Source organism: Lepisosteus oculatus, chromosome 20 (assembly GCF_040954835.1).
Source record: "Lepisosteus oculatus isolate fLepOcu1 chromosome 20, fLepOcu1.hap2, whole genome shotgun sequence".
NCBI lineage: Eukaryota > Metazoa > Chordata > Actinopteri > Semionotiformes > Lepisosteidae > Lepisosteus > Lepisosteus oculatus.
The window spans coordinates 1289005-1297569 of NC_090715.1; the positions used below are offsets into that span (position 1 = coordinate 1289005).

The window sequence follows — 8565 nt, forward strand, 5'->3', positions numbered from 1 at the left end:
TATTACAAGTTCCAGTGGATGATGCCAACAGCCAGGGCCGTCTCAAAGGAGGGGGTGGCCACCCAGGGCCCCACACCAGCCAGAGCCCCCCCAATCCCGCCTCACTCACGCATAAAGACATAAACACTTATTTGTTTAAATATTTTAATAAAGCGACACATAAAACCTTTATTTTAACTGGCGATGAAATCTAAAGTCGGTGGGAGAGCAGATGCTTTATTCAGTCCTGGGATGTGTCCCACACTCACTGCGTCACAGGCCACCAGCTGTGATCGCGGCAGAACTCAACTAGCTTGGAAAAACCGTCAGCCGGTGGGAAAATGGCAAGCACAAGCAGAGACGGGGACAAATTTCGAAAATACTACAGCAGGGGCGAGAAAAGAAAAAAGGAAGCGGAAGAGGGAGGATGCAGATGTGGCCCTTAAGGGGTCTTTGGAAATGTTCGTCGTAAAAACCAGGAGCGAAGAAGAGACGGACAGGGGTGGCGATTAGTAGTTGTGTTCGGTTCTGTGTGTGTGTTTGCGCGGGCCTGTTAGGGGGCTATTTCATCACCTCAGCGCTGCTCCCCGCCCACCCTGTGTGACGGCAGTACTGCTCCACTGCTGGCACCACAGAGCACTTGAGGGGGAAAAACAGGAACAACAGGAATTCCACACCCCAGTCTTCAGGCTTTCACATTTGCACCTTCTGACCACATTCCACTCCGGATTCGTACTTGCTGCCCTCGTGCAGTGAATTAATTGATCGACTGGGTGATTACAGAGAGTATGTGGTGATGGAGAGCGCACTGATGCAGGTGGTAAGCTGGAGCAGTGCCTGGGTCCTGAACTTCAGCACTGTGCACACTCTTATTACACAATGCTTTGCCTGGAATCACTGCGCCAAAATTGCTATTTGACAGTACATAGCAAAAGTCTGAAGTTCAGGAGCGCTGAGGTCTAGCTGGTGTTTATCTAGGCTGTCATGCCTTGCAGTATTTGCGATGCACATGTGGCAGGGCCTCCAGGGACAGCTGCTTCAGGGGCGTGCTTGCTGTGGAGTCTCAGGTCTCCCAGAGGGGCGACTCGGTCTCCAGTGCTGTGTTGTTGTCAGGAGCGAGCAGATGGCGTGTTTTAGTCGATGGTACGAGCCAATGTGGGGCCAGCAGAGCAGAGACCTGCGGCTCCTGTGCTAATTGCAGAGAGAAGTGCAGCACTGTGCTGGATCTTGCTAGTTCAAAGTACCTTGAGCTGCTTTGAACTCCCCTCTTTTATCAGCCCTCAGCAGAGGCTGTTTCAGTCCCTTTCAATTAAGGATATACAGTATATATAGAGGGGATACTATTCGCAAGCACAGTTGTGTTGCACGTGATTGAATTCTTCTAGTTCTTAGAAGGAAGAATCTGAAGGATCGATAAGTGCCTGATACCTCGTCGAGCAGGAGGCGCAGGACTGTTTGGACACAGACTGCTCTGCCTGCAGTGTGGAGAATGTCCTTGAGAGGCGCAGGTGTCAAACACAGCTCTTGGGTCCTGGGTTCGGTTCCAGGCTGGGGTGCCTTCAGTGTGGAGTGTGCGTGCTCGTCTCACAGATGTGTGGGCGTTCTCCAGCCGCCAGCTTCTTCGGTTTCCTCCTACCGGCCAGAGACTCGCTGGCTGGATGTGTCTTGACTGTTTCTCTGTGTGCGTGCACGAGTGTGTGCGTACTTGCCTGTGGCCTGTGATGTACAGTACTAGTGTGCAGTGTCCAGAACAGGGTGTTGTCCCGCATTGTGCTCTGAGTGTCTGAGACGGGCTCTGTGTCGCCATGACCCTTAATAAGTAGGAATAGGTCATAAGTAGCTTTCTGGTGGTGGATGGATGAACCAGTCTCTATTCTCTGCATTAGCCTTTAATCCTTAAAAAAAACAAAGAGTTTAATGTGCAAGTGTCTTGAAGTCATGCTTTGTGAGTGTTTACTCTGCTCTGTAGGCAGCTGAGGGGTGTCAGAGTGGTGAGAGGAGATAATAGCTACTCACTACTATGTTTCTGTTGGAGAGGCCTGAAAGCAGAGAGCTTTTTATTCTTAATTGCATCCTGTCACCTAGCATGCTGTAACATGCTCTTTTACTGTGCTGGGGGAAGAAACACAGTGTGTTCCTGTAAGCTGTTCATGTGCAGTAATCTTAAGACATGTCCAAAACTGGTTAGTTGTGCTGCCCAGGAATACGGGAGTTCTCCTGCCTTTAACAAACATTTCCAGATCTGTCATATGCAGAGTTGCCCTTAAATCTTCTTAGACTCCTTTGTCTCTGGGCTCTGCTGTCTCTGTTCCAGTAGGTTGTCTGAGGGCTGGGCGGCAGTGCCAGGCTGTGTCCTCACACAGGGCCTGCATGGCCTGCAGTTCGAGCTGGATGACACATGACTTACTCTTGTGCATCCAGTGGCATGTAGCCAGTCACAGTAGCGCTCCACAGAATCAGGCCATTGTCACGAGAAGCACAGAGAGCCACTGTGGTTTGACAGGAGCCAGCTGGAGTGCAGGAGAGGAAGGGTGTGGGGGGCGTGCTGTCGGTGTCAGATCTTCAGCAGACTAACTTTGCATGTTTTATAGGAGCAAGTGATGCAATGGAGCCTCTCTTAGACCCAGAATGAGACATGTCTGGTTTCGGGGAAGCAGCCCAGCAGACTGCTGTGCTCTGTGCTCTGCTAAGAAAACCAAAAGGCCTTTCTGACAGAAGCTCTGTTACTTTCACTGTACTTTCACCTTTTCTGACTCATTACTTCTCTGAAGAGCAGACAGCAGATGCGAGTGTTAGCAAGTGTCTCCACAACTATGATCCGCGCAGCCGCAGGGCGGTTCTTGAAACATTTCGGAGGGGCAAACGTAAATCTGCGAGGCTGTTTTTTTCTAAAACAAGAAAAAGAAGAAATCTGCATGGGGGTTCCCTGGCTTCTGCAGCTAACGAGCTCCCCGTAATTAAGCCTGCCTGCACATGAAAGCGCTGGACTTCTGAAGGAGAGCAGTGGGAGAGAGGAGCAGTATCAGAGGCACGCTGGTGAAGGTGCCCCTCTCTGAGCCGGCACCTCGAGGAAGGAGCTGTAGGACTGCTAACAACCGGCAGCTGAAAGCTCTCCAATTCAGGCAAAGCACACAGGTGAGAGGAGGGGGAGGGAGGAGTTGGACTGATATCGCAAAGGACAGCAGCAGCCAGTTCCCTTGGGGCTGGCCCAGGATGAACACACCGCAGACACAGTCGGGCCTGCTCCGCTCCCGGGTGAAGCTCCTGGCAGGGTAGGTGTAGTCTGTTACTCTCCCAAAATATTAGACCTTGAGATGAACTCTGTACGGTCACTCTTCTCTACCAGAACTATGTGCATAAGTTAAGACTGCACTGGATGGAGAACCACCTGCTTCTGACCCATTTCAGTCGAACATCCTTCTGGTCACATCATGACACGAGACCAAGCGTTGTGGAAGAAGGGTGCTTATTTTCTCAGAAGAAGAGTCCTGTTCTTTTGGAGGGAAAGACAGCATCACAGAACCCAGCCAGGAGTACAGTCAGCGAGTGATCAACTAAGAGACACAGCAGTATCGGAGCTGTGAATCCTGAGCTAGAGAACCACCCATACTACTCCAGAGGAGCCCGAGCTGCAGAGTATTCTGGGGGGGCTGGACCACAGCTCGCAGTTTAAAGGCCAGGAAGACTCGAGGATGATTTAGTGTGGGATGTGACAAGAATGTGGAAAGAGAAAATAGCCTCTTTTGCTTCATGTACTGCAAAACTGCAGTCAGATGTTGAAAGATCTGATCCTGACCCTTACAATAGCATTTCTACCCAACATTTAATTTCTTTATTATAATTCTGCTAATACAAAATATAATTTGCAGCATAAGTTATGTAATACCTCCTATTCATTGTTCGGTCAGTGAAAATGTGCTAGCAGCAGTCATCTGAGCTGACGCTTTCTCTGGGATTTCACGGATTTGAACTTCAGTCTAGTGAAAGGGTCACACATAGTTGTGAGTAGGTCTAATCGTTACAAAGTGACACCTTCTTGTGAAATTTGTAGTGTTGGTTAGTTCCAGGGTCATTTCACATTCAGGCACTTCTAAATCAAAATTTCAGTGTGGCGTTTAAAAATGTTATATAGTTCTACCACAAAGTACGTAATGTATGTAATGAGTTTTATTTTATTGAATGTGACTGCAGGATATAAAAGGCACTAAGGAATAAAAAGAAGTGTATTTTTTCCAACACATACTGGTGCAAATTTACACCCTTCAGAATCTGCAAATTCCTTCTTTTATTAAAGTTCTTTAGCACGTTATGATGAGAAACAGGCATCATTCCTTTTTTGCTGCAGTTTGGCAGGGTTTGTAAAAGAAGGGCTCCACTCTGTGTCCTGACAGTATCCAAACAGCTGTGACGTATGTATCTGCGGGACATATTTAGTAACAAGCAATACATCTTCACAAGAGCTCTGCAAACAGTCCAACACGGTTCTCTGAAATGCCTTCTGACAGCCCCTGTCTGCTTTCTTTCACGTGCAGGAGAACACCCCGATACTGATCTGCCCAGGCACTTGGGTGTCTGTGCTGTTCTGGAGTTAACGAAGCTTAAGCATAGGAAACAACAGAATGCTCTTGGAATTAAGACATTGTGCACTGAGGCCAAACAGAGCCTAGCAAATAAAAAGTAGCTGAAGGCAAGATCTGTCTTTATAATTTCCCCTTATCTCTTGCCTGTTTCCTGTTAAAAATGTTAGAAGCACAAACGGGCCATTTCAGCTACAAGAAGAAATGCGTTACAGACACTCTGACCGAAGTGCTGAGGCTGAATCTGGGGGTTACGTCAGCCCCTGAACTGATGTGCTCTGCCTCCCCAACGTTAAGAGGCTCGATGAGGGGAGTAGGTTAGTGGCCTGAATGAAAGTGCAGCTGTGTGATTATGTTCTCGGTGTCAGCCTCAGTGTTAACGAGCAGCACAAGAGGCCCTCTCCCGAACCCCTCAGCGTGTGGCTGCTCTTCGCTGTGAGCTGTAGCAGGGCCTGGGGCGTCGGCCCCCTGCTGTGCGCTTTGCTCGCGAGCTGTGCAGTGTGCTGTTCTGTTCATGCTTCCGGAAGATTGCCCGGGTCCGCGTCTGGGTATAGAACCGCATCCGGATTGGGTTTGAGTTGGAGGGGGAGATCGTGTTGTGGGAAGCTGCTCACTCTCCGAGGGGTTGGCGTCACTCCGGCAGGGCTCTGTGAGGGCAGTGAGGTGGCAGTGGGGCTCTGGTGACACAGCACGGGGCACAGTGAGCGTGGGGAGGTGTGACCCGCAAGGAGCGAGTGTGTGGCCGAGTCCAGGCCGAGCTCTGCTCTGCGGTACCGGCGCTGACCGGCGGATCCCGTCTCCCCCTCTGCAGCAGTACTTCATCCTCCTGATCATCACGGACGGAGTGATCAGCGACATGGATGAGACGCGGCACGCCATCGTCCAGGCCGCCAAGCTGCCCATGTCCGTCATCATCGTCGGCGTGGGCAACGCAGACTTCGCCGCCATGGAGTTCCTGGACGGAGACAACCGCATCCTGCGCTCCTACACAGGGGAGGAGGCGGCCAGAGACATCGTCCAGTTTGTCCCGTTCCGAGATTTCAGAAATGTACGTGTCCCGCGCCCTGTCTGTGTCCCAGGCTTTCTCTAAAAAATCAGTGTGTAACTCCTGGGAAATATGTTATTGCTTCTAATAATCCATTATCATGTAAAAGATGCTTCAAAGAAGCTATTTGTTTATTTGCCAGGAACTGATTGACCCTTGCACCTATCTGTAGGACATTGTTCTAGGAAATCAGTATATTGCTCTAAGAAGGAACAAGTAAAGGTCTATTCTATTCTGAAAAGAGAAGAAAAATGGGTTTCCCCTCTCTCACCCCAGAAGAAGGCTCTACAGCTGTAACGTTGTTTCTTTTCTTCTCTTTTCTACATGGAATAAACCTTTGCCTATTCCTTTGTAGCTCCCTACTGCTGCTCTAAAGCTGCCCACTCTAGTTGGGCTCCTATGACTTAGAATTCTTGGTTCCGAAGTATAGCTGAGTATTTGAGCCACTGTATTTTAACCGTGCCTCCCTGTTTCATATGTCAACACTGTTCCATTCAGACAGCACAGCCATTCTCTGTTTAGACTTATCTGGTGTAAGAATCGCCCCTGTCTGTCCAACGCGTCACCGCCATCCTTCTGTAAAACAATATCTGAGCAGCCCGCTGTGCTGGCCTGGGGCTGTCAGGGAGAGTGCGCTTGGGCTGGCGCCTGTGTGTACAGGACAGAGCCAGCCAGCGGGCGCTCAGCAGTGCAGTTATAATGGAGTCTGGTCGACAGGAGTGCATCAGGCACTTCAGGGTGGTTTGAACAACCACTTTAATTAGACCGCTAATTGCAAGGTCAGGGCAATGCTGGTACAGTAATTGGGGGATTCAGAGGCAATCAAGCATGTGCTGGCCCCATCAAGGCCAGAGATCCTCGGAGCCTGAGGTGATCCCTGAAGCCAGGAGCAGTGGAGACAGGCCTCTGTCCTTAGTCCCAGCTCAGCACAGCTGAAGCGCAGAACTGCTGAGATCCTGGAGGCAGTGGGAAGGCCAGAGCTGGGACTGCTATAGCAGTGATTTAAACCCTAAAATAATAATAATATCCTTACTCGTATGTGCTTTTCTGGACACTCCACTCAAAGTGCTTTACAGGTAATGGAGATCCCCTCCACCACCACCAGTGTGCAGCCCCATCTGGATGATGCGCTGGCAGCCAGTGTGTGCCAGAACGCTCCCCACACCAGCTCTCAGTGTGGAGGAGAAGTGATTAAATCAGTTCAGAGATGGGGATTATTAGGAGGCCATGATTGGTAAGGGCCAATGGGAAATTTGGCGAGGAGGTCAGGGTAACACCCCTACTCTTCTTGAGAAACGCCCTGGGATTTTTAATGACCACAGAGAGTCAGGACCTCGGTTTTACGTCTCATCCAAAGGACAGTATAGTGTCCCTGTCGCTATACCGGGGCATTAGGACCCACACAGACCGCAGGGTGATCACCCCCTACTGGCCCCACTAACACCTCTTCCACCAGCAACCTTAGTTTTCCTAGGAGTCTCCCATCCAGGTACTGGCCAGGCTCACACCTCCTGAACTCCAGTGGTCTGCCAGCTGGGAGTTGCAGGGTGACACGGCTGCTGGCACCTCTGCACTGTTCTTAGTGAGGCTGAGGATCTCCTTGCGCTGTGCTCTTTCAGGAGCAGGTCACACTGAGGCCCTGGTGCTCCGAATCGTGGAAGCGGCCATTAAAAGGCATGCTGGGAATAGGAATATTCATGCCACTTGAGACAATGCAGATTTTCAGTGCCAACCCAGCACTGAAATGAGGAGTGGAGCTGAGTGTTTTAGTTACAAATAAAAAGGTTGTTTTATTGTCTTTTGCCCTCTTTCCAGGCCCCGAAGGAGACCTTGGCCAAGTCGGTGCTGGCGGAGCTGCCCCAGCAGGTGGCCCAGTACTTCAAGCAGAGAAACCTGGCGCCCTGCGGCACCCAGGCTGAGTGACCCCGCGCCTCCAGGAACACGCCTGTTGCCAAAATCTTAACCCTGTTTACACAACACCAACAAAAAACTGCATGAATGTAGTTTTTACTTGGCTACCACGTCTTATTTTTAAACTGCCCTAATCCAAACACACACATTTTAGAAGAAAACATTGAAAAACTGGAGAAAAAAACTTAAGTCCAATGACGAACACTACACAGGCCCAGACGTTCAGAGGCTTGAAAGGAAAAATGAATAAGTATTGAATGTACCTTTGTACTCAAGTTCTGTAAGATTTTTTTAAAGATTGTTTAAATGCATTTTATGTGTCCTGTGTAGTTTAGTGATGTAATCTGTGCTTTGTCAAGTTATGTTGGATATTTTATACTGTTGTTATTTTTGTTATACTCTGGTTTATCAGTCTATAAATCTTTGACACGACTGCGGCACTGGATCTGTAAGTCCTTTCTTGGTCTGCAGGGGGCGCTGGAGCACAGCAATGAGCAGAGTTGCACTGCAGACTCTGGGGGCACCTGAGGAGCTGGGGGGGGGTCATGCATTGTCTGTGCAACATGTGAGCTGGGCTGTGGACAGTCAGGCTCTGCAGATGTGTGAATTCAAAAATGCTTCCCTGCTATTCACTGGGAGAATCAAGTCTCAATAATTCTTACACTTATATAGTGCTTTTCAGGTAATGGGGATCCCCTCCACCACCACCAGTGTGCAGCCCCACCTGGATGATGCGCCGGCAGCCATAGTGCGCCAGAACGCTCCCCACACACCAGCTCTCAGAGGGGAGGAGAACAGAGTAATGAAACCAGTTCAGAGGGAAAGATTATTAGGAGGCCATGACTAGTAAAGGCCATGGGGAAATTTGTCCAGGACACTAGGGTTGCACCCCAACTGTTTTCAAGAAAGGCCCTGGGATTTTTAATGACCACAGAGACTCAGGACCTCGAATTTACGTCTCATCCGAAGGGTGGTTCCAGCACTTGGGGAGTCCTGGTGGTCTAAGATAGGTGTAGGGTCAGAGCGTAATGGACACTGGACCGGGGGCGTGAG

The 8565-nt window shown here is 49.8% G+C and overlaps 1 protein-coding gene across 4 annotated transcripts in view; it reads left to right on the forward strand.

The window, feature by feature from the left end:
* cpne2 (copine II) overlaps positions 1–7944 on the forward strand; it is a 42398-nt gene extending 34454 nt beyond the window's left edge. For all 4 annotated transcript variants that reach the window (XM_015368566.2, XM_015368565.2, XM_006641500.3 and 1 more), the window contains exons 15-16: positions 5368–5604; positions 7417–7944. In XM_015368566.2, the coding sequence (XP_015224052.1) occupies positions 5368–5604; positions 7417–7524 (345 nt within the window). In that variant the 3' untranslated portion in view covers positions 7525–7944. The remainder of the gene's footprint in view (positions 1–5367; positions 5605–7416) is intronic.
* Positions 7945–8565: the final 621 nt, after the last annotated feature.